Genomic DNA, 27475 nt, shown 5'->3' on the forward strand with positions numbered 1-27475 from the left:
AGGGGATGAAGAATCTTGTGAAACATTATGAAAAATATGTTGAAGTTGAAAGCATTAAAATAAAGGAGTAAATAAATATAGTTTTTAATAAATAATGTTTGTTCATAAATTTCAGTTACATTTTTATTTAAAAAAGACCTTGCTTTAAAGACATGCCTCATATATTTATAAACAAATAAAAATTACTTATTATTTTCTTGCTTTTTATTCTTTTTTTTTTAAAAAAAAAAAAGTTAATATGTTGAAGAAATGTCAGACCCTTGCCGAGAGTCAAATCTATGACTAGTTGAATGAGAATCAAACATGCTGATAATTATATAAACTGGCCAACCAGTTCAACCATATGATCTACAGACTACATACAGGTAGGAATTTTAGTTAGGATGTCTCTAAACAATACCTAGAAGTGTTTATAAAATAATGAAAAAAATAAATATACCGATTTTCCATCAGAACATTGGATTTAAAGAAAATGTGAATGGATTTATTATAGTGCATGTGTAACAAAAATCTACGTATCTACCAAGACACCAATTAGTCCATAGGAGTAAATATTAATCTGTTCCTTTCAGTTACCCACTTTTAATCTAAATTGGATGTTAAAATTATTCCAAACATTTAATCTTTATTTTTACTATTATATATTTTAAAATACTACCTTTCCAATTATCCAAATAAATAAGTTTTATTTGGAAAACAAAATAAATTACAAAAAAATGAAAATAAATTAACAAAAAAAACAGGAATAAACAGTATAAAGTATTTCAATCAGGTATATATTAAGATACGTAATTAAGATTTAAGATATAAACAACCAAATATCAAATAACAAATATAATTTATGAATATTTTAAATCTATATTGACAGATTTTGAATCTGATACAAACATATATAATAATAAATCAACAATAATTACCATATTATACATTAACCACAGAAATAAATTGAAGACTACACCAAATATTGTTAATAAAGTCAACTGTCTTTTTCGAACATAAGCGGCATGTATGTAAGATTTTGTAAATAATTCCTTTACAAAAACGTAGAACCTCTGTTGTGACTTGGGACCTAAAAAAAAAATAATCAAAAAGTTAAAATTTTAAAGGAAAACAAATTGTATCTTCTGGCAGGAAAGGGAGATAAAAAGGAAAAGATACGAAAGACGACCGAAATGTAATATAAATAAATAATAAATATTAAAGCGACTATTCCAGGATGTGGCCTATAAGTCTGTCTCTTCTTTTAACTATATTTTTCCAAATGCTTCTTTCTTCATCTATTTGCCGCAATACCTCTTCATTTGTCACTTTATCCACCCATCTGATTTTTAACATTCGCCTATAGCACCGCATTTCAAAAGCTTCTAATCTTTTCTTCTCAGATACTCCGATTGTCCAAGTTTCACTTCCATATAAAGCGACACTCCAAACATACACTTTCAAAAATCTTTTCCTGACATTTAAATTAATTTTTGATGTAAAAAAATTATATTTCTTACTGAAGGCTCGTTTAGCTTGTGCTATTCGGCATTTTATATCGCTCCTGCTTCGTCTATCTTTAGTAATTCTACTTCCCAAATAACAAAATTCTTCTACCTCCATAATCTTTTCTCCTCCTATTTTCATATTCAGCGGTCCATCTTTGTTATTTCTACTACATTTCATTACTTTTGTTTTGTTCTTGTTTATTTTCATGCGATAGTTCTTGCGTAGGACTTCATCTATGCCGTTCATTGTTTCTTCTAAATCCGTTTTACTCTCAGCTAGAATTAATATATCATCAGCAAATCGTGGCATCTTTATCTTTTCACCTTGTACTGTTACTCCGAATCTAAATTGTTCTTTAACATCATTAACTGCTAGTTCCATGTAAAGATTAAAAAGTAACGGAGATAGGGAACATCCTTGTCGGACTCCCTTTCTTATTACGGCTTCTTTCTTATGTTCTTCAATTGTTACTGTTGCTGTTTGGTTTCTGTACATGTTAGCAATTGTTCTTCTATCTCTGTATTTGAACAGAGATATGTCAATACATCTAAAACAAAATACAGCGATTGAATTTTTAATAGTAGTAAAAGGAAATGCCAGTGACATTCATCGTCGTCAAAAAGTAATTATGGTTACGAGATTAGTGATCGAAGTAATGTGAATAGCTGGATAATAAAATTTTGTGCATAAGAAGCTGGTATGTGAATACTGAGAATGAAACTCGCAGTTGTCAACCAATTTCTGTAACTAATGAATAGCATCAAAGAGAAGTATTACTTCAAGTAGGAGACTGGTGATGTCAGCATCTGTTTCAATTGTCTTGTACGCTTCACCAGCTTGGTGTTATGTGATAAGAGTGGCGAGAAATGAGAGAAGGCTAGAAGCCGTACAGCACAGGGTTACGCTACGTATAACAGCGTACAGGACGGTTTTGGGGGAGGCAGTAAGAGTATTGACAGGACTAACTCCAGTGAGGTTATTGATTGAGGAATGAGACCGGAGACGTAGAGGATTGGCACCAGGAGAAGCCAGGCAGCAGCTTACAACAGTCTGGCAAGAACAGTGGGACAGATCGGAGAAAGGGAGGTGGACTGGAGACTCATTGCACGGATTGAATCGTGGCAAAGCAGAAGGTTTAGGGAGCTGAATTAATACCTTACACAGCTCCTCAGTGGCCACAGCGATTTTGGAGCCTACCTGCACAGATTACACTTATGTGCAGACCCTGGGTAAGTCTACTGCAGGGAAGTGGATACTCCAGAGCACACCTTCTTTGACTGTGGAAAGTGGGTGCTGCTACTGAGAGACCTTGGGATCCTCCGACTGATACCGGACAATACGCTAGAGTATATACTCAGGAGAGATAGAGAGTGGCTTGCAGTAGCAGAACTAGCCACAAAGAATCTGCAAGAGAAGCAGGATGGATAACTGAACAGATAGTAAGAAGAAATGGGATGCAACCATGTCTAGGGTGCCTTGGCTGACTCAACTTAAATGAAAAGACGAGGCTCCCAGATAATAACACATGGACTGTCCAGCAGAACACAGAAGACCAGACCCTCAAGAAGTGAGGTGAAGGATACCAGATTTTTGAGTGAAGGGAGGACAGACAGCCCTCTACAAAGCTGGCGTTCATTTGTGCTTGCATGGATGGGCGACAGTGATAATGCACAGGGACTCTGAACACACTGAGCTCAAAGGCACCTTCTGAGGCTGACTAATGCTTAAATGCAGTTTCCGGTCTCAGGAGGGGGTGGCTGATGAGGTGGAGGTTTAGTCGGTAGGACGCAGGCTACATATGCTGTGGTACATCTGTGGAACCTTTAAGTGAGGCTGATATTTTGTCCTTAAATGGAATTACTCCCTTAACAAGAGGAAGAAAAAAGGGAATTATTGATTCAAAGTGACCATCACATCACCATCCACACAGATATACTGAAAGAATGATCAGGACACATTATTACACAACTTGGCTACTGTCAAATTTATTTGTGGTGTGTGCCACACAAAATCACACCAAAGCTCTTGTAAAGTTGAAATTTTAACCTATTCCACAGTCTTCACACTCATCAGATTTAGCGCCTTGCAATTTTCACTTCTTTACATAAGTAAGAGGTATATTAGGGTATTTCACCACAACCCACCGGGTTGGTCTAGTGGTTAACGCGTCTTCCCAAATCAGCTGATTTGGAAGTCGAGAGTTACAGCGTTCAAGTCCTAGTAAAGTCAGATATTTTTACACGGATTTGAATACTAGATCGTGGATACCGGTGTTCTTTGGTGGTTGGGTTTTCAATTAACCACACATCTCAGGAATGGTCGAACTTGAGAATGTACAAGACTAACACTTCATTTACACTCATACATATCATCCTCATTCATCCTCTGAAGAATTATCTAAACGGTAATTACCGGAGGCTAAACAGGAAAAAGAAAGAAAGGGTATTTCACCACAAATGGTGAACTGAAGGATGCAGCGAGATTGTGGATTAAGGAAAGACCACCAGCACTCTTGATTGACATAATAATAAAAGTTTTTGTTTCACCATTGGGTGAAATCTGTAGCTGTAAATAGTGACTACACGGAAAAATAAATTTTTGTAATAAATAAAATGGTATTTTATCCCGTATTTGTTTCATTTGATTAACTCTATTAATTTGCGAGTTATGTGCGACTGAGCATTACATTTTAGCCACTCCTCATATTTACTAACAAAATAAAAAAATACAAAAAACAATCTAAACTTGACATGTATTTAAATATTTAACTTTATTCTAATAATTTTTTTATAGCTTAAATTTGGTAAGGCATATTACAGTTATTCCTCAATCTTCATTTATCAATAATTTTGTTAGGTACATCTGAATTCACTCCAGGTTGTGAAGCATTTTGCTTCTCTTTGTAATCTTTAATTCCTTCCTTTTTTTGTCATCTACTTCAATCCTTGTTTTCGGCACTTGTTTTATATAGCACATGAAGTAAAATAAAAAAAAAGAGAATTTTAATTTTTATTTCAATTTTAACATTTAATCTATATTGTTAGTGACCCCTTCAAAGTAATCACAAGAATTCCGACAAATTTATGCAAGAATTTACCACAATCTTTAAAACAGTTATGGAAAGCAAATTTGGTATAACCTTAAATTCACTTAGTAATGTTTCCTTTATTTCATCTATCATCACAAACTGAAGTCTTTTTAATGTTCTCTTAATCAGTGAGAACAAGAGAAAATCACAGGTTGCTGTCTGAAGTAACAGAGGCTGTGGCATTATGATTGGCTAAATAATCATGAATTAATAGTGACGAGTAAGCTGGATCATTATTGTGGTCTAAAATCCAAGAAGTGTTTGCCCAGATTTGAGGTTGTTTTCTTTGGAATGCTTTATGTAAATGGAATAAAACAACTAAATAATACTATTTATCGTATCACTGTAATCAAAAAACAATAAAGGAGAACCTTAACATTCGTTTGAATGTTTGTGTACTTTTTTTTGTATTAGTTTTACAGAAGTTTCCATCAGGACGGTTGAACTTTTGTTTTGATATCATAAACCAGCCACACATGTTTCAAAACTTTATATACGTTTCAGTAATTCTGTGTCCTCAGAAATACCAACTAACAATGTTCTGCAATGTTTTATGTTTTTGCATTGTTGCTTTTGTTGGAAATTCAACAGTTTTAGAACAAATATTACTGCTACTTATTTCATACACAAAATTAAGTCTAATGATTTTCATTCTTCAAAAACTTCTCCAGTGATTCAATGATCAAATTACGATCACAATGAAATGACATTTTGTTAATATTTTCATTGATCTTTGATAAGTTAGGATATCAACCCTTTTATTGTCTTCATTATCTTCTTAAAACCATTTGTAGAACTCATAAACCTTTCGTGACAACATAACATCCTTGCCAAAAGCATTCTCTAACATATTCACCGCATTACTGTTCTTCATTTTATTTTTAAAGCAAAATTTAATGCAAAACTTTGTTCTATCTCAAATAAAATAAATCACATGTAATAAAATGTGTCCTAATTACTCGGCTTCCAAATTTTAACCTTTTCAGATCATGTAGCCTTGGAACTGGTTATGTACGACGTCAGTTTTAAAACGCTGTTACAAAATCATTTTATATGGCATCTAAGTCAGTTATTTTTTTTTATATTCACAAAGGAGTCAGTTTTATTACACAATTTGAACGACGTTTATACAATGTAAAATGTTTTATTTAGACTCTTTATTTATGTTTTATTTAGACACTTTTTCTCACAAATGTGCTTGTGTGTGACTTGTGTATTATAACTGCTATGAGGATTACGGATTTATTTATTATTTGCAAAAATAGCTTATCTTACTAGCAACATATCGATGTATTGAAACATAATAAATTATGATATACGGCACACACAAAAAAAAGAAGAAATTTGTGGTCATGAATATGTCACTTTTCCTTGAGGTCTATAAATATCTTTTCTGACAAATAATATCGGTAAACATGTAACACATATCGATTTGTAATGAATAACAGTAAACCATTTTTAACAGTAAAACCATTTTTACTATAGTAAAAATGGTTTTTTGTCAATCTGAATAGCCTTTTGAGTGGTGGGAATTTTATAAAACGTAGTTTTCTGAATCTACTTTCACTTATACTAACATATGTTACTAATCTGTGATTTATGACACGGGTTTTTCATCAAATTTTGCCCAATTTTCAACCAATTTGCTTGAAAGTATTATTTTTAAAATCAGCAAACTATGATTCATAAACACAAAGCAAAAAAAAAAATTTTGCTAATAAAAAACGTGGTAGAAATGCGCAAAAAAATTCTGCAATTAAATTATCGTAATTTTTGTACTGTTTCAATTTTTGTTGTTGTTACAGGAATAAAAAATATCCAATCATAACGTTTTTTTTTTTTTTTGTCAGAATCTGTTAAATTTCTTTAATATACTGTAATTTTTTGAAAAATTTTTTCAGAAGAAGGTAGCATAAGACTATGAAGGAAGGCAATGAGATACCAACATATTTTCGCAGAGCGCTAATCAACCGCCGATCATTGTGATGGGAAAAGGTTAACTACACATCTAATATGGTAGAAAATATTAATATATAATACACTACAGTGCTGCCTTCACGTGGGAAAAAATGATCTCGGTTGAAAAGATAAGATGCCTCTGTATTCTATGATTACACCTTGCATATTCCCTCATTCTAGTGTTTTTGCCTAACTCATGGTTAGTAACAATTGAAATTGTTTCACTGCATTCCTTTTCTTGTTTTTACCAAAACTCAAGGTTTCTCATTTACCTGTTTCTTGCAAATGGCAATTTTTTTACTTATAGGCAGCACTTTTGTAGGCGTTTGGCCATGAAAATGACAAAAGGTTGGAGATATTAAAACATTAATGATTGGTGAAAACATCAACAAAATAAAAGGTAATGTGATCAATAATCATCAAACTAATATTAGAAAAGTTGCTGAAAAGGTAGGAATCTCTTATGGCTAATGTGAAACAATTTTTGGGTATGATACAAGTAGCACCAAAATTTGTTCCCACACTGAATTTTCAGCAAGTAATATTTTAAAAACATCACAAAACATAGAAAATGATATTGAAATAAAGATCCAATCATACTGATAGAAGCTTCCTGAAGAATAGAAAAATGTGCGTATAATTTAATCATTTGATTTTCAAGAACCTTTTCCTTAATGTGATATTTTTACTGTCCATATTTTTTTCAACCATGGCTTTATATAAAATTAATTACGATTGAATAGTGAACAAAGTATTATTTAGTGATTTAATACCGTTTAGGTTTTTTTTGTCTTCAGTCATTTGACTGGTTTGATGCAGCTCTCCAAGATTCCCTATCTAGTGTCAGTCATTTAATTTCAGTATAGCGCCTACATCCTACATCCCTAACAATTTGTTTTACATATTCCAAATGTTGCCTGCCTGCACAATGTTTTCCTCTACCTGTTTCTCCAATATTAAATCGACTATTCCAGGATGCCTTAATATGTGGCCTATAAGTCTGTTTCTTCGGTTAGCTATATTTTTCCAAATGTTTCTTTCTTCATCAATTTGCTGCAACACCTCTTCATTTGTCACTTTATCTACCCGTCTGATTTTTAACATTCTCTTATGGCACTGCATTTCAAAACCTTCTAATGTTTTCTTCTCAGGCACTCAGATCATCCAAGTTTCACTTCCATATAAAGCTACCCTCCAAACACATACTTTCAAAAATCCTTTCCTGACGTTTAAATTAATTTCTGATTGAAGGCTCATTTTGCCTGTGCTATTCAGCATTTTATATCGCTCCTGCTTTGTCCATCTTTAGTAATTCTACTTCCCAAATAAAAAAATTCTTCTACCTCCGTAATCTTTTCTGTTCCTATTTTTATATTCAGTCGTCCATCTTTGTTATTTCTACTACATTTCATTACTTTCGTTTTGTTCTTGTTTATTTTCATACGGTAGTTCTTGCATAGGACTTCATCTATGCCGTTCATTGTTTCTTCTAAATCTTCTTTACTCAGCTAGAATTACAATATCATGAGCAAATCGTAGCATCTTTATCTTTTCACCTTGTACTGTTACTCTGGATCTAAATTGTTCTTTAACATCATTAACAGTTTACATAAGAAAATCCAAAAAGAGCAACCACAAATGTGGACAAACAATTTTTAAATTTTCTACCACAATTATGCTCCAGATCACACTTCACTATTAATTTCTAATTATTTAGTTTAAATAACAGCATATCAATAAACTAATTATTTTAGGCTATTTCAGGTGAAAGAACGTCGTTACATAACTAGCAACACATGAAATTTAAAAAAAAAACCTCAATAAATAAAAAGCACCACGGTAAAAAAAAAAAAGTCACTTATGTGAAGGATTAAGCTTGAATAAATGGAAAAATATAATAAATACTAGTCGAATTGAGAATCGGTTAAAAAAAATTGTATTTGGTAAATGATAAAATGAAGTAATATCACCCCTTTTCCAATACCACATTTTACATCTGGCAAAACATTTAATTTTTTCGCACATATACAAAATTTACTGACTATGCCTGAATAGTTGAATTTTATCAATTTTCAGAAAAAATGTTTCATGTTAAAACATGAATTTATGAAAAAATATTTTTATATAATCATAAAAAATTTTATTTCTTATAATAGTTTCATGAACAACAAAACAACAAGCATTAAATAAAAATATATTTTAGAAATCATTAATCATCTTAATGGTCCAAAAAATAAAATTTCAGCAAAAAATCTGCTTATTATATGAAAAAACATTTTCATGAATTCCACAAACTAGTTATATACCTACATCTAACATTAAACAGAATCCAAAAGAAATTGCTTTTACCTCTTGCACAGTTCAGAGAAACTTTAGGATGACTTAAAACAGAACCATATTGTGACATTGAATCCATAGTTCAGTTTTTTGATTCCTTTTTTACAAATAACAGCAGCAATTAAAAAATACTTCTTGAAAATGCATGCTCAATCTCTACCATTTTCTAAAAACAAAGAAAAAACACATAAATACAAAATGAACTAGTAATACAATAATAATAGTTTTAATTTCATTTATTATTTTTTAAATTTATTTAAAATACAGTGTGCACAAAACACTGATGGTGTTTCAAACAGTTATAGTTTTGGAACAAATTAAGACAAGAGACATGAAATTTATGTCAAAATGAAGAGAAACTATCCAAGTTACTGTTACATAAACGAATTCTAATACCAGTAAATTCACGTTGTTGTTACAATAGCAATAACTCTATCTGGCTCAGTGACTTGCTAAGGTTCAATCAGTTACACTAGTCGGACATAAATACCATCATGTGTTTAAAGAAGAATCCACCAACCACACAAAAATAAAATATGTCAATGGGACAAATAACTCATAAAAACAGTAACAATCACATTTAGGACAAATGATCGGATGAGACCGTTGAAGCTGTATGAACGAATTACTGGCATTGAATTACAGGCTACTGTTCTGCAGAATCAGTAATTCCAAAAACTATTATTCAGAACATTTAAAATAATCATACTTTACCTTAAAAAATTCAGATGTTACATAAAATTTAACGAAAAGGAAAAATAAAACAATTTGAATTTGCTACAAACATTCCAGATAGGTATGGTAGTATGATGATAGTTTTAGGATAGAATGATTAGTTTTTAACAAAGTTTATTTTCAGTGATGAAATTACAGTTTCATTTTTCAGAACAAGTACACAAACATAATGTTCAAATATGTGGGCATTTTACTAGTGGTTGTCTCATGTGCTGTTATGATGCGTTGTTGTTGGAGTGTGTGTATTTTGGTGCTACTTTATTTTTAGTGGTGTCTGATTGTGTGTGTGGGCGTTTACCCCCTCCAGAAGTAAGGAAATAGTTATTAATACGGAAATAGGGGTACGGCGTCAAAAATGACGTCATCCAAAATAGCGGCCGTCCGCCATCTTGGAATCCAAGATAAAGACCTCGGCCATCTTGTCCGCCATCTTAAGATGGCGGTGGTCCGTCATCTTGGATTGGGACGTGTTTTTTGACGACGTACCTCGAGGATGATCCTGGTCGTCCAGGCGACGGCGTCGGGTCACAGAGAGAGGTTCTCGTAACAGATCGTGCACGGAGAGGCAGCGGTTTCTGCTGCTGCGGTGCACACATACACACACACGTGAATAAAAAACAATTTAGGCGTACCTCGAGGATGATCCTGGTCGTCCAGGCGACGACGTCAGGAGGCGCGTCACAGAGAGAGGTTCTCGTCGTAGATCGTGAACCGGGAGTCGGCGGCGGCGAGGGTGCACACACACGTGAATAAAAACGTTTTTTAGACGTACCTCAAGGATGATCCTGGTCGTCTAGGCGACGGTCGGTAGGCCTGACCGACGAAGAGAGAGAGAGAGTGAGAGAGAGAGAGGTTCTCATCGTAGATCGTGCACCGGGAGGATAAGATTACCCGATCCTGTTAAAGAAAGGGAATGCGTGATGAAGTTTAGGAACTACTTGTCCACACTCCGCGTTCCGTATGCGGTGTATGCGGATTTCGAATCGTTTGTTCATCCAATGGACACTCTTTTTTTTCCTGTTTAGCCTCCGGTAATTACCGTTTAGATAATTCTTCAGAGGATGAATGAGGATGATATGTATGAGTGTAAATGAAGTGTTAGTCTTGTAGATTCTCAAGTTCGACCATTCCTGAGATGTGTGGTTAATTGAAAACCCAACCACCAAAGAACACCTTTGTGTATGATGAAATGTTTTTTTACCGACGATTTGGCAAAGTGATGACCGAAGAGAAGATGCAAGACCTAGTTTTTGAATAGACTACATCATACATACACACAAAAAAACACTTTAAACCCCCATACAATAATAATTATTGTATGTACGGTTCCAAGGTCCGTGACATGATCTGATAATAGATTTATCTACTATCCGATTATGTTACAAATGGTGAGAAAAGTGTTAACAGAATTAAAATACTTTTCAAAACCTCAACTGGTTGTAGTACACTTATGTATGCGAACCTAGTAGCCAAGCAGTAGTAGAACATGGAAACATCTTCATGCTATTTCTTTACAAAAACCATGATGTCATGAGTAATGAACAACAAATGCAGATGATCGATACTTATAAACTTGCACAAGAAAACGAGTTTTGCATACATAAGTGGGTTTCCTGTGAAAAGTCTTGACAATTATTTACTATTTTTAACCAATTTCCTCCCATGGTTGGATATATTTTCTTGTGCAAGTTTATCAGTATCCATCATCTGCATTTGTTGTTCATTACTCATGATATCATGGTTTTGTAAAGAAGTATCATGAAGATGTTGCCATGTTCGACTGTTGCTTGGTAAAACACTTTAAACCCCCATACAATAATGATTGTTATTGTATGTACGGTTCCAAGGCCTGTATTATAATTGATATTGGATTTATCCACTGTCGAATTATATTACAAATGATGAAGAGAGTGTTTAAGATTTTATTAATGAAGATAAACTCAATGCGCCGCGGTTGCTACCTCCTGGGTGGTGTGGAAATGCGACCATTTATTTTTATTTACGTACATTTTTTTATACACAGAATACAAGTCTCTCTTTATTTTTGTTCGGAGTAATTTTTATAGTATCCAACTTAATTTTTTTGTACGAGTGTTTTGTAGGCCTATCGGGGAGAGATTTCATTCTAAAAAAAATCTCAACGCGCCGCGGTTGCTACCTCTTGGGTGGTGTGGAAATGCAACAATAACTCTAAAACCCCCCATACAGCAATGTAAGACTATTTTTTTAGAAATAAAATTTAGTCGATCGGCATTACTGGATGAAGGTTCCAAGGCCTGCGGTGTTTCCGACGTCAGATAAAATCACACAAAATGTTTTCGCTCATACCCAAACACAACTGGATTTAACCGGTTACAACACACACGTGACTCGATAATTATCAAAACAAATTTTCCTTATCGCATCTATTAGAAACGCGACGACGACGACGTTCCAGTTCGCACGTACACACTAACGGCTAGTGCGAATGCGCGCCGATTCCCGACGCTGCGATTGGACAACTTCAGACCGCGTTGGACCCACAATTCTTCAGTCGAGCGCCGCGTCCCGCACTGTAAACATCTCTCTCTTCTTCGGTCCCGACGCCGTCGCCTGGACGACTAGGATCATCCTCGAGGTACGTCTAAAATGTTTTTTTTATTCACGTGTGCGTGTGTGCACTCTCGCCGCTGCCACCTCCCGGTGCACGATCTACGACGAGAACCTCTCTCTGTGACGCGCCTCCCGATGCCGTCCGCCTGGACGACCAGGATCATCCTCGAGGTACGTCGTCAAAAAACACGTCACAATCCAAAATGGCCGACCACCGCCATCTTGACGGGCTACAGCGTCCCTGACGTCACAATCAAAGATGACCGACCACCGCCATATTGTCTACCATCTTAAAATGGCGGACAAGATGGCAGACGGGCGCCAACTTGGATTCCAAGATGGCGGACGGCCGCCATGACGTCATTTTTGACGCCGTACCCCTATTTCCGTCCTACTCGCGTTAGCGGTTTCCAGGAAGTGGTTAGCCCGGGGTGAAGGTTTAATCGGTAGTGCGCAGATACACATACACACTTAATAACTTCTTACAGAACCTGTTAGCGAGTCCGATAATGCTTTGGCGCCCATAATTGGGGGTTGGGTTCCTCACCTCGTTATAAAAAATCAGTTATTACAACTGGAATAGTTTATAAAAGGTGTTGAAAATGACCTCTTCCAATATTAATATAACACTGCACACATTTCAATTTGTTTTCAAATACTTTTATCAGCTGATGTACTGCAATGACTCGTACTGCAATAACAGCTACATACGTAGCTGTTATTACAGTTTTTAGTTTGTCAATTCTTCGTGATCTGTTGATAAACGCTGTTTATTTTGCTCCCTCCACCCAGTAAGAAGTAATCTGAAGGGAATCAGATCAGGTCAATAACCCTACGAAATGATTTGTTCATCAAAGACATTTCGTAAAAAAAACATTGATCTGTTAGCTGTATGTGACATGATTAGTTTGTTAAAACAGCACAACGATCACTATTAACTGTATTTCCAAAAAAAGATTAGATCCAAAATGCATGTTCTACTCGCATCGACCCAGACTCCAGTTTTCGATTCGTGTAGATTGCTCATGAAATTAATTCATGGAGGTTAGTCGTCAACCACAATCAGGTAATTTAATGAATTAATATAACTTCTTCGATGAAACCATGTTTCACCTGAAAAACTTACTGTCAAGGATACTTACAGAATTTTGATCAATAAATCGTTTAAACCACTGATAATAATTTAGTCTTTTAGCATGATGGTTTCAGTTCTTAAATACACATAACTTTATAGGAGAAAAGTTTCAGTCCTTTCCTTATAGGTTTATGTGCGGTAGCAAGGCTGATATCTTGCTGCTGTGTTAACCTACATATTGACTTTGATGGACTTTCGCCCACAAAATCCAAAATATCAAGCAGCTTTTGTTCAATTAGTTTAGGTGGGCTTCCACTTTGATCAGCAACTTCACAGAACCTGTTGCCCAAAATTTTTCGATATAAGTTCAAATCGCAGTGCAGTGAGGAACAGAATATTTGGAAACTTTTCACAAAACTTGTGCTTCACTAAATCAATATACTTGTCACCATCATGAAAAATGAATTCAACAAGAAAAACGTGTTCCTCTACCGAAAGAAACATTACTTTTCTCATAACTACTGATTCCAATAAACAAAACAAAATACATTCAATCACAATTCAACAACTAACGTCTTGGTTTATTATTGAGCAAAACCAAATCAACCTAATGCCGAAAGAACAGAATGCACCATGTAATTCTAGAGCATACTGCACAGCGATTTTCCAAACACACTGTATAATGACAAAAGAATTTGCTAGATATGTTAGAAGAGTATACATTACCAAAGCATTCCATTTTCCACTTACTTGGGTGTTTCTCCACATTTTCCAACATATGTGTCACACTAACTAAACAAAATATCGCTTCAGCAATGGATTAGATGAGAAAGGTGAATGACTAGATCTCTACAGTCTCCAGATCTTACCCCATATCAATTTTTTGTGGCGTTACATAAAGTTACAAGTATTCTCTATTCAAATAAGAAATTTGGACTATTTAAAGAAAATATGACTGAAGCTGTTTCAGCTGTATGACAGGTCAAATAACACCTTGATATTTACAGGTAACTAAAAAAGCAAATATCAAAATCAAACTGTACAATCAATCAATTCTTGATAGTTTTAAATAAAAACTATCTTAACTAATTTTGACATATATTTCATGTCTCTGTAATGTTTTATTCCAGAACTCTATGACTGTTTGAAACTCCATTACTATTTTATGAACCCACAGTATATATATTACATAATAATAGTGTTACGATTTTTATTAAATTTTAAAAATAACACAGTTACAAAAATACATATACTTATATTTGTATATTTTACAATGCTATTAACAGTCAAATAATTTAAATTTACAATTAATAAAGAACAAAAGTTATTAATAAGAAATAATAAACAAACATGCATGCATGTGTGCACACACACACGCGCACACACACACACACCCCCAAACAATGAAAACAAATTCATAAGAAAATATAACTAATCTCAATACACAGTTCTAAATTCAAATCAGTATTTGAATTTAGTCCTCCAAATACTGGAGGAGAAAATTTTCACAATATTTTATATTTCCACTAGATTATCGTAACTTTTACATTATCAGGTTTATCATAATTACTTTTAGCACAGTGTTAAAAGTAGTGCTAAAAAGTAGTACGAGATGCATTAATTATGAATGTTAATGAAACAACACTAGGAAAGGCAGATAGAAAATAACAATCAAATTAAATGGGAAAAGATAGTAATAATGTAGAACTGGATGACAGCCAGTTGTTGTCAGAGTGAATAAATAAATTAATGATTTCAAAACATCTAGAAGTCAAAATCAAAATATACAGTGGTGTACCCTTACTTGCAATCTACCAGTTCCACAATGTGAAGAATTGTCCATACCAAAGCCTTCAGAACATGTGACATTAGATGAATAGAGCTCAAAGTCTCATGGAAATAGAGAAGAAAAAGAAACAGATTATGATGATACAACTTTTGAACAAAGCAATTTATCTGAGTCTCATTTACCGACTCAAGAAAATCTTAATGATCTCATACAAGATTTAAAGTTATCCAAAAAAACAGTCTCAAATGTTTACTTCCCGGTTAAAAGGATGGAATCTTTTTCAAAAGAATACAAAGATATGTACTTATCGTAATGGTCATTCCGAATTTAAAAACTATTTTTCTGAAGAAAATGACTTAAGTGTTTTTTAATGACATTCCTTCTCTTACGGAGACACTTTGATGCTTATTCATCGATTCCTCTAAAGTTAATTTAAAAGCTGTGCTTTTGCATAATTAAAATAAATTCCCATCAGTACCCGTGACTCAATCTGCTAATAAGAAAGAAACATATGAAAACTTTATATTGGAAACGCTTTAATATGCAGTGTATGAATAGAATATTTGTGGTGATTTGAAGGTAATTGCACTTATACTTGGTCTGTAGCTTGGTTACATAAGTACTGTCATTTTTTTTGTGTGAATAGGATATTTTTTTTTTTGTCTTCAGTCATTTGACTGCTTTGATGCAGCTCTCCAAGATTCCCTATCTAGTGCTAGTCATTTCATTTCAGTATACCCTCTACATTCTACATCCCTAACAATTTCTTTTACATATTCCAAACGTGGCCTGCCTACACAATTTTTCCCTTCTACCTGTCCTTCCAAAATTAAAGCGACTATTCCAGGATGCCTTAGTATGTGGCCTATAAGTCTGTCTCTTCTTTTAACTATATTTTTCCAAATGCTTCTTTCTTCATCTATTTGCCGCAATACCTCTTCATTTGTCACTTTATCCACCCATCTGATTTTTAACATTCGCCTATAGCACCGCATTTCAAACGCTTCTAATCTTTTCTTCTCAGATAATCCGATCGTCCAAGTTTCACATCCATATAAAGCGACACTCCAAACAAACACTTTCAAAAATCTTTTCCTGACATTTAAATTAATTTTTGATGTAAACAAATTATATTTCTTACTGAAGGCTCGTCTAGCTTGTGCTATTCAGCATTTTATATCGCTCCTGCTTCGTCCATCTTTAGTAATTCTACTTCCCAAATAACAAAATTCTTCTACCTCCATAATCTTTTCTCCTCCTGTTTTCACATTCAGCGGTCCATCTTTGTTATTTCTACTACATTTCATTACTTTTGTTTTGTTCTTGTTTATTTTCATGCGATAGTTCTTCATCTATGCCGTTCATTGTTTCTTCTAAATCCTTTTTACTCTCGGCTAGAATTACTATATCATCAGCAAATCGTAGCATCTTTATCTTTTCACCTAGTACTGTTACTCCGAATCTAAATTGTTCTTTAACATCATTAACTGCTAGTTCCATGTAAAGATTAAAAAGTAATGGAGATAGGGAACATCCTTGTCGGACTCCCTTTCTTATTACGGCTTCTTTCTTATGTTCTTCAATTGTTACTGTTGCTGTTTGGTTCCTGTACATGTTAGCAATTGTTCTTCTATCTCTGTATTTGAACCTTAATTTTTTTTAAATACTGAACATTTTATTCCAGTCTACGTTATCGAATGTGAATAGGATAATAGGGACAGAAAAAACCATTTCATTAGAAAAGAATGATCTCGACGGGAATCATTCATTTCTGACAAAAAATGTGAAACATGACCCATTGTGTAGTCCTAAAAATGTGTATCTACCTCCACCACATATCAAACTATGATTAATGAAGAATTTATCAAGGCCATGGCCAATACTCCTGAATTCATGTACTTAAAACAGAAATTTTCTAAAATTTTTGATGCAAAAATTAAAGAAGGGATATTTGTGGGTCAACAAATACAATCATTAATCCACAAAGAAAAGTTTGAGGAACTATTGAATCCACTGAAGAAAGCAGCTTGGCAAGCATTCAAAAATGTTACCAAGTTTTTTGGGAAATCGAAAGGCAGAAAATTACCATGATATTTTCAACATTCTTATAACATCTTATAAAAATTTGGGTTGTAATATGTCCTTAAAAGTACACTTCCTACACTCGCACCTAAATTTCTTTCTGGAAATCATGGCGCAGTGAACGATCAGCATGGGGAACACTTTCATCATGAAATTTCAGTTATGGAAAAAAGGTATCAAGGCAAATGAAATCCTAATGTGCTTGCCGATTATTGTTAGACCATCAAGAGGGATGCTTCACAGGCAAAATGTAGAAAATCGTCATTTCTTTCTTTCTTTCCTTGCACGATGGGGAAAAACTGATAACATATTTGTACTCAGGAAAAAAAATCCTATCAGAATCACATTTTTTTTTTCCTGATAAAAAAAAAAATTTTTTTGTTCCCCAGTGTTATTAGTACTAAACACAACCATTAATTATTAGATAATGTAATAAATTACTAAAAGAAATTTAATGATATTATATAAGTAAAATTATTGCATATTTTCTCAAATACGAAAATATTCATTTACTATTCATTATTTTAAAATAAAATGTTTAATAAAAAATATTAATTAACCACGTGAAAACTTAATTATTAAAACAAAATTAACAATTTTCAAAATGCTTTACTAATTTAACAGGAGTAGTGGGTATAATGGAATAAACTAATAAATATATTCTAGTAATTCCTTGATAAAGTAATGATTTACTACAAGTTGATCAGGGGGTTCCACCTCTGCACCACCACTATGTTCATTATCCTCATGCTTGTGAGAATAATAATAATAATTAAGCAATATGATAAATAACAATTAAAGCCTGTCTCGTGCTGATCAAACTTAGCAAGCAACAGTTTGATCAGCACAACAGTGAAAATTTATGAAGTATGCGTGTTCCAGAATAGTCAGCACCCATCTTAAAAATAGTAGTTATAATACAAAATCATTTTGACAGTTCTTAGTAATACCTAACACACCATGAGGAGGAGGTGACTATACTTTACTTCTCATTTTTTTTTTTAATTCATTTTATTTTATATTTATAACCTTTCATGTATTTTGGGTAACAGATTGTGAAAAACATAATCTAACGAATGTACTTGTATACAATATTTACAGCTTTTCTCTCTGGAGATATATATATATATATATATATAGGCAACACACAAGAAACAATGACTCTCCAAGCAGACTAGCCACTTATTAAGTCTGCTCATGTGACTTATTTATTATAACATCAAAAAAGCAACTTTAGGTAGAAACTGAAGGAGCTTGAGAGTTATGGGCAAGTCTAAATGAAAGCCTTTCCTAAGTCTAAATTCATAATTAAGTACATAAGCACTATTAGTCCCTTGATGCCCCTAAGTACAGAAACATATTATGACCTAAATGGCATCCACATGTAGAAACCCTTTACTATCAAAAGCCATAAACGTTCTCCTTATCAACTTATTATGCAAGCACATTAATTTTTACGCACAGAACAAGAAGATATTAACATTTTGTACAAGTAGACAATACCAGATTGCTATCTCGTATCCGTAAGCCGTACAGGCCAATAAAGGTTACAGTTTTATAAAATCATTTATCTAGGACATTATTTAGTCATTTCATATAACTTTTATGATATTGTATTGTAATTATATGTAAATCCTAAATAAATAAATAAATAAATAAAGAGTACAGGGCAAATAATAAATAAGTTGATAAGTATCCTTAAGTTTCAAAGCAGAATAAAAACAATCACAAAGTGAGCCACGACACAAAGTAAATCGGTGAGACTACTAGAACAGAATAAATAGCCAATCCATCACAAAAATCCCTTACTACATTTATCTAAGAAATCTTTTTCTTATAAACAAAAGAAGCTTTTTGTTATTGAAAATATTTAACATAAATAAATACACTTATTTATGTTAATAAAATATTTATTGTAATAAACATCACAATATGATATTATCAGTCTCAAGCAATGAAATAAGTATATTTACAATAAATAAAAAAATATATAGTTACAGTAAGTAACTGTAACAGTTACTTACAGTAACTGTAAGAATAAACTAATAAAAAAAATTAATTTAAAAAAATATTTATAAATTAAGAATTATTATAAAAAACTTAAAAAGTTTAAAAATGCCTATTAAAAAAGACCCAAGTTTTTCTTAATGAAGTCAGAATTTAATGGTTCAAACTTTTGGTAAGTAGTCAATAAACTAAAAATTAATGAACCCAGGAAAAATATTTGGGTCTGTTATTCGCCCTATACTCTTTATTTATTTTTCAAGAATTTATATAAAATTATAACACAATATGTAAAAGGCAAGGAAGGAAATATAGTGGGTGAATCCGAGTGGAACAAAAGGAATGAAAGAGGGGATCGACTTATATAGAGTTTTGCACGAAGTATAATTTAGTACTTGCCTACACCCAGTTTAAAAATCATAATAGAAGAATATACACATGGAAAAAGCCAGGTGATACTGTAAGGTATCAGATAGATTATATCATGGTTAAGCATAGATTTACAAATCAACTCGTCGACTGCAAAACTCACCCTGGAGCAGACATTGATAGCAACCATAATTTAGTGATAATGAAATGTAGATTGGGGTATAAAAACCTGAAGAAAAGGTGTCAGATGAATCAGTGGAATTTAAAGAAGCTTGAGGAAGAGGAGGTAAACAAGATTTTTGAGGAGGCTATCACAAGAGGTCTGAGTAAAAAAGATAAAGTAGAAAATGTAGAAGAAGAATGGGAGAATGTTAAAAAGAAAATTCTTAAATCAGCAGAAGCGAACTTCGGCGAAACAAAGAGAACCGGTAGAAAACCTTGGATTTCAGACGATATATTGCAGCTGATGGATGAACATAGAAAATAAAAGAATGCTACTGATAAAGAAAGTAAAAGGAACTATCGACAATCAAGAAATACTACAAACAGGAAGTGCAAACTAGCGAAAGAAGAGTGGTTTAAAGAAAAGTGTTCAGAAGTGCAAAGAGAAATGAACATTGGTAAAATAGACAGGGCAAACAGGAAAGTTAAGGAAAATTTTGGGGTAAATAAATTAAAATCTAATAATGTGTTGAACAAAGATGGTACATCGATATTTAATATGAAAGGTAAAGTCGATAAGTGGGTGGATTATATTGAAGAGTTATATGGAGGAAATGAATTAGAAAATGGTGTTATAGAAGAAGAAGAAGAAGAAGTTGAAGAGGATGAAAGGGGGGAAACAATACTGAGATCTGAATTTAAGAGAGCATTAAAGAATATGAATAGCAGAAAGGCTCCTGGAATAAACTGAATAACTGTAGAATTACTGCACAGTCCAAGTGAGGAAGCGATTGATAGATTATACAAACTGGTGTGCAATATTTATGAAAAAGGGGAAGTTCCATCAAATTTCAAAAAGAGTGTTATGTCATAATACCAAAGAAAACAGGAGCAGATAAATGTGAAGAATACAGAAAAATTAGCTTAACTAGCAATGTATCAAAAATCTTAACTAGAATTCTGTACAGAATAATTTAGAAGAGAGTGGAAGAAGTGTTAGGAGAAGACCAGTTTGGTTTCAGGAAAAATATAAGGACAAGGGAAGCAATTTTAGGGGCTTAGATTAATAATAGAAGGAAGATTAAAGAAAAACAGACGAACATACTTGGCATTTATAGACCTAGAAAAGACATTCGATAATAAAATGTTCACCATTTTAAAAAAATTAGGGTTCAAATAGAGAGATAGAAGAACAATTGCTAACATTTATACGAACCAAACAACAGTAATAATTGAAGAACATAAGAAAGAAGCCGTAATAAGAAAGGGAGTCCGACAAGGATGTTCCCTATCCTAATTATTTTGTAATCTTTACATAGAACTAGCAGTTAATGATGTTAAAGAACAATTTAGATCCGGAGTAACAGTACAAGGGGAAAAGATAAAGATGTTACGATTTGCTGATAGTATATTAATTCTAGCCGAGAGTAAAAAGGTCTGAAAAGTCTGATTTTTACATTCAGTACATGAATACCGTTAACTGTAATATTATATTAGTGGCCTAAACTATTTCAAAACATCTACAAAATGCAAAAAACATATATCATGGACATGGTCCCTGTACATAAATGCCAGTCCTGAAACACACATATGTTTCTTATACAATGTCATCAATAATTTATTCACTAAATAGAAAACAAATAACTGTGATCGCCTAAAAAAAAAGTCTACAGTTGACATGGAGCACTGATTAAAGGATCTTTTTATCTTATTAATGTTCATCAGTTAAAAAAATGTTGAAATAAATATACCAGAATTACCTACACATTCATCTTGTGTTCTAAATAATAATTAAAAATGCCTGCATAAATAAAATAGATGAAAGAGTAAAGTAAATCATTAAAAATATTAATAAATTGTAAAATAAAACACATTAATTTACCTCAAGAGCATGTTTAAAACAGAAATGCTAAGATTTAACTAAAAGAAAATAAAAATATGAAAAAATATAATACAATTTTATGCACAATAAAATAATAATTTATTGAATTTGAATCTCTATTTTGCATAATTAAAGATTTATAAAAAAACACAGAACAAGATAAGCTGTTTCTTAATTACTTTCAAACGTACTTTATAACAAACATTAACACAACTTCTGGCACGTAAACACCTGTTGGTCGCAGTGTTGAAACCTTACGGCATCCTAAAATAAAATTAATTTTGCATTATCCCTTAGAATACGTTTACACAGAGTATTTCATACATATTAAGACAAGTTATAATAAAAATATTGATAAAATAGTACCATTGCATTAAAAAGTAATCCACGGTGCAATTTGCTGTTTAACGTCAAAAATACAAATTCCTACGTGTGAATGTAATGCCGTTGCAAAATTATCGAGTAGGTTTCGATATTACGTTAAGTAGATCTGTCATTCAAACGATTCATAGACAGAACGTAAAAAGTAAAGGTAGAGAGTTCGTTAAATATATAATCAAGAATATCGATACTATTGACTTGAAAGATTAGTGGTTATACTTACTATCAATCGATATTGACTTTGTTTAAAAAAATAATATTTTATTACGTATATTAATATTTTATATTCGTAAAAATAAAATAGCTTGTAGAACTTTTTGTTTACTTTATACATTTCAATAAAAGATTACGTTATTCAAAATTAATTCTAAAATAAAATTACTAGTACTGAGTCTTTACGCAGCATGATACCATTGTGTGGTTAACTGTTAAGTTATATATGATTAAACACTATGATTAGTAAAAACTAAAATGTATAGTTAACAGTTTCTAAATATCGTAAATGTTTTTTTATAGTATGAAATATGTATAACTTCCTTTAAATGGGAAGTTACATTAATATAATTATTTAACATTAACATAAATACGACAGAAAATAAACGTAAAACTTTTGAATAATTTTGACATTATACAAAATAAATATTAAATTGCAATCATTGTTTTTCAATGAAAGTGGCAATTTTATTTAAGTCTGCGTTCATTTAAGAAAAATTAAATTATTGTAGAGGTTTAATCACATGGTTTATTATAGTATAATATATCTACTTAACACCATATAATTTAAATATTTATTTATTATTCTCAAAAAAATCATAGTACACAATTCCTTTGTTTTATAACATTGAACAGAAAAATTCTTAGATTTTTCTTGATTAAGCCCCCCTAACAATTGAATGAGAATGATTATAATTTTAGTTTGTTTGCTTTTTATTTTCATATACCATAGGTTTTTTTAGAACAAATTTATTTTTGATACTATTACATAGTATTACAAGTGATATGTATATCTTGTAGAAGAATAAAACTTAACCTTTGCTTGCTAGTCAAAGTAGATGGTCAAGTTTGGTGCTGACCTCCATGGCATGAGTGGTAGCGTCTCAGACTTTCATCCGGAGGTGCCGGGTTCAAATCCCGGTCAGTCCTGGCATTTTCACATGCTACAAAAAAGGTCATTCATCTTATACTCGGAAGCAGTACCTAACGGCGGTTTTTTAACGGTCCCGGAGGTTAAAAAAAAAATTAAAAGTTAGGTTTGGTTAAATTTTATTTATTTTCTTGTTTCTGTGGAGCAATCTAAGTAATTGCAGTGGTAGATCGCCTACTACATTAGTACTGATATTTTGTCCATAACTTGGTGTTGTAATATCTCTGTTATGATAAAAGTTAACCCAATTTAAGGTTTTGTTGTTGATTATCACAACTAACATTGCTAAATAGAAACAAAAATGATTTTAATATTTCACACTTTCAATTGCCATACAAAGTTTATTTACGGTTAATGAGTTGTAGTGCTTGATTTCTAAATCATCTTGAAAGATTAGCTGCAGTTGCTTAGCAATTAATAAACAAGCCATAACCTCTCTTGTGAGGTATAGTTCTATACTCAAGAAAAAATTTGACTTTATTACAGTTATTTGTTCATCATAATGTCAGATTGTATTTTACATTCGGCAGAAATTGATTTTTACGTTTCTCAGATTTCATTATCAAAAATTGAAGATTTGGGTTCTCTTGGGGATTGTACATTATATTAATAATTAAAATACTTATGCTATTCTGTTAAATGACTAAGAACCTGTAATTGTATTTTGTAGGGTATATTGAAAAAATTGTATATATGCTTTTGATTTAAATCTTATTATGAAACTAATAAAATTAATATTCCAAGGAAAATAATATCTGCCATTCTTTACAGAGTAATTTTTATCATTATACAACTTCTTGTTTACTTAAATATAAATTTTGAGCATTAATCTAGAATAACAAAACCAAATAACTGAATTTTAATTTAAAAAATTGGGAAGTTTAAAAAATCCAAGTATACTTTTTTAAAACTGAATAAACCTTGCCTACAGCTGTGCTATCTATTATCCTACAACAAGCACTTTCAGAGACTACAGATAGATGCAGTGAGTGCAATCATGTTGTTAAATGCAAACCATCCTGTAAATACTTTGTATTTCTGAAACAATCGTAGTTTTACACAACCAACCAGATCTATTTTACCCGTTAAAATTAATTTTATACAATAAATAAATAAAAGTATTGTTCTGATCAGCACATAATTATATATTAAAATAGATCACTTAAGAAATGAGTACATATGCTACTGCATTCATGAAAAAGGAACTGCCCAGTACTTGCCTGAATCATAGTTATATCATGGTAAATCTTGGTCAGAAAAGCATCACAAAATAATTTTGAATAGAGATGTAGAAAATTCAGGTTTTTTTTAATATGTATTACAAGGGCTGTCCAGAAAGTAACTTGCATTTTGGAATAACAAAAACAACAGTTGTTGGAAAATATCTATTAATACAATTTTAAAATACATTGTTTTGCGTGCTTTACAAACTACTTTTGCATGTATTCACTAAATAAATTTGCTGATCTCTACAGCAGTGGTAGTGTCTCAGCCTCTCATCCAGTGGTTCTGGGTTTGAATCCTGATTAGGCATTGCATTTTTCATACGCTACAAATTTATCTGGGCTAATGACCATAGCAGTTAAGCCTGTAATCTACAAAAAAAGAAAACAAATAAATTGAGATTTTGCCATATCTGTGGATGAGCTTCATGAAACATTTTGTCACCTGGTTTTTCAGCCACTCGGTAACACCTTCCTGTAGCCCTTCATTGAGATCTTTTTTGGTAAGCAAGTACCACATTTATTTTTTTCTCAAAAATAACAATAAAAACATACATTTTTATATTTATATAACAATAACCAAATAATATTTTTACCAAAATAGGACTAATTTTCCATATTAACATTAAATCTTAGATTAGTTTTCTATTTTGGATTAGTATTTTTTTTATTTCTACTCATCAATTTTATTCAAACATAGATCTTCCAGATGTACCTGAGAGAGGTCCAATGTAAACATTGCTTATAATTATAAATATAATCTAACTTAACCTATACTCACTTCACTTGTCAACTTTGACAAGTGAGCAAAACAAGAATAGAATAAGTTTGGTTAGATTATATCTATAATTTCTCTACAAATAATTTCAAATACCCATCGATTTGGAAGAATAAAGTGGTATTCTTACTGATAAAGGTTCCTACAATTTCAACAAAACACGTAGTTGCCAGTCAGTTTTCATCTAAAGAAACAAATTTTAATCATTTGGTGCTAGATCTAGGCTATACACAAAATTATAGAAAATTCTCTATCCAAATTTTCCCAAAAGTTCTTGAGTACTGTGAATGAAGCACAAACTTTCATTGTCATGTTTGAAGAAAATCCAGAAGTCAAACCAACATGTTGCATCAGTTGTTTTGCATTGCTTTTCATAGCAATTTTTAAGGTCTTATAATGCACTTCTGTATTTACTTTAGTGCCATGCTCCATGAATTCAATAAAAATTACACCTTTTCCATTTCAGAAAACTAGCCTTCACTTTTCTTGCAGTGTTTTTTGACATTTTCACCGGTTTTTGGAAAGTGTGTGTGTGTGTGGGGGGGGGGTCCCATTAGAAAAGTCAAAACAATTGCCATTGGCTGCAATTTGTGTTAATCTGAAAGAAATTTTGGAACCCAAGAAGTGCAAAACTTACAATAACCTAATTTTTTCATCAACTTCATTCAAAAGGCTACATGAAATTTTTACCCAAAAAAATATAATCTACTTCACTTCACAACTGGTGGAATTTTCTAGTGATACAAATTTTAAACCCTCATAAAATATCAACAAGAAGTATCATGGTCGTTCACATAGCGCAGTTCAGTGGGTACAGTACAAGTCCACATTTTATGCCCTAGAAAGACAGGTTTTTTGGTTCTTTTTTCAAGGATTTTGCCATTATTTTTTTTTATACAGAGAAAAATATATTGATAAAACTCTTTTCTTTTCTATAATTATTATTGCTAATTGCTTAGCATTTCAGGTATTTCATTATATTTTACGGATCTTATTTTATTAACTTAAGTATACAGTTATTACATTTTCTCAATACACCTACAATTCTGTTGTTTTGTCTTCTGTAACTTCACTATCATTTTTTAAAAACTTTTTATAATTTCTGGTTACACATAAAATAAAATAACTTCTTCTTGTATAACACTACTTTTGGTGACTTGTCTGCGGCAACACCATGTTGATAAAATTTAAAATAAGGTTTTCATCAAAAAGTAGAGAATGGATTTTTAAAAATCTTTTGTACACTTTGTACTTAGTATTTATTATTGTCCTTTTTATAGGGGAGCATGAGTGCAGATGTGTGTTTTATTATTGTAGTGTTCATGAATTTTCATACTCTTATTTTATTTTTGTTCCTCTTTGAAAAGCATCTGTAATTTCATGCTAAGATTTTCCTATAACATTGTACAATGTTTAAATGCATAAACTGAACAGGATTCAAAAGAACTATAAAAAAGCTTTAAAACAAAGATTAAAGGGAATAAATGTCTAAGATTAAGAATTAGGGAAGGTAGATGATTTAAAATATAAATAGGTTAAAGGGTTTTATCAGCTAAAGCCTTTTTTACTTTCTCTTCAATTAAAGCCTATTGCAATATTATGAAATCGCTTTCAATTTAATTTTTAATGTATACTTTGTTCTCCATAAAGCAACAAGATATGTTTGTTTATATCTTTATTCTACTACAGTATATTGTTATACATAAAAAAAATAATTCTATTATAAACACTAAAGATGGAATTAATTTTGTTACTTTATTTTCAAACTTATCCGATTCAAAATTATATCTCAAAAACATGTCAATTCAAACAAAATTAATATAATATTTTAAATCATTAATTATGTTTATTTTACGAAATTTATTGTCAGTTATTTATGTGCTTTTTCAGCTGGTTTGAAAAACATAAGCGTCTACAATTGCTGCATCAACAAAGTGTTTTGGAAGCCAATGAATCAAGTCATGAAAAAGTGAAAGAGTTAATTGTCTTTCACAAGAAGGTAAACTTTATGGTATATAAATTTAATAAAATTAATTCTCCTTTTATTGTATTTGTCCATATCTTCTTCTGTACTAATTATATCAAGACAAAAGTAAAACTTAGCTTTCCACCAACAGAACATAATCTAACAATATTTCTTATCTTATCTTATTGTTTCTCCAATTTTTACATTAAAAGTGCTTTCAAGGGTTTCCCTCATCGTCAGTTAATCAAAGATTTTTAAAAAATTACACATTAAAAATTGTCACATATTTTGTAACATGTAGTCAAAAATAAAAATAAAATATTGCCTGTGGCCAGCCACACATACAGTACAGTACTAATGTTATATGAATTTTACGTAATAATTTGTACAAATGTACTGCTATTTATGGCAGTTTTGATAA

The 27475-nt window shown here is 31.9% G+C and overlaps 1 protein-coding gene across 6 annotated transcripts in view; it reads right to left on the minus strand.

The window, feature by feature from the left end:
• LOC142320410 (stAR-related lipid transfer protein 3-like) overlaps positions 1 to 27475 on the minus strand; it is a 207669-nt gene that overhangs the window by 83645 nt on the left and 96549 nt on the right. For 3 of the 6 annotated variants that reach the window (XM_075358120.1, XM_075358117.1, XM_075358123.1), the window contains exons 1-3: positions 21929 to 22065; positions 8885 to 9038; positions 918 to 1069 (exon numbers count right to left, since the gene is read on the minus strand). The exons of 1 other annotated variant lie outside the window; for it this stretch is intronic. In XM_075358120.1, the coding sequence (XP_075214235.1) occupies positions 918 to 1069; positions 8885 to 8951 (219 nt within the window). In that variant the 5' untranslated portion in view covers positions 8952 to 9038; positions 21929 to 22065. Of the gene's footprint in view, positions 1 to 917; positions 1070 to 8884; positions 9039 to 21562; positions 21725 to 21753; positions 21827 to 21928; positions 22066 to 27475 lie in introns of those variants that run through there. 2 more of the 6 variants (XM_075358118.1, XM_075358119.1) reach the window with 2 other exon arrangements.

The sequence above is a fragment of the Lycorma delicatula genome, chromosome 2, assembly GCF_047948215.1.
Source record: "Lycorma delicatula isolate Av1 chromosome 2, ASM4794821v1, whole genome shotgun sequence".
Taxonomy (NCBI): Eukaryota; Metazoa; Arthropoda; class Insecta; order Hemiptera; family Fulgoridae; genus Lycorma; species Lycorma delicatula.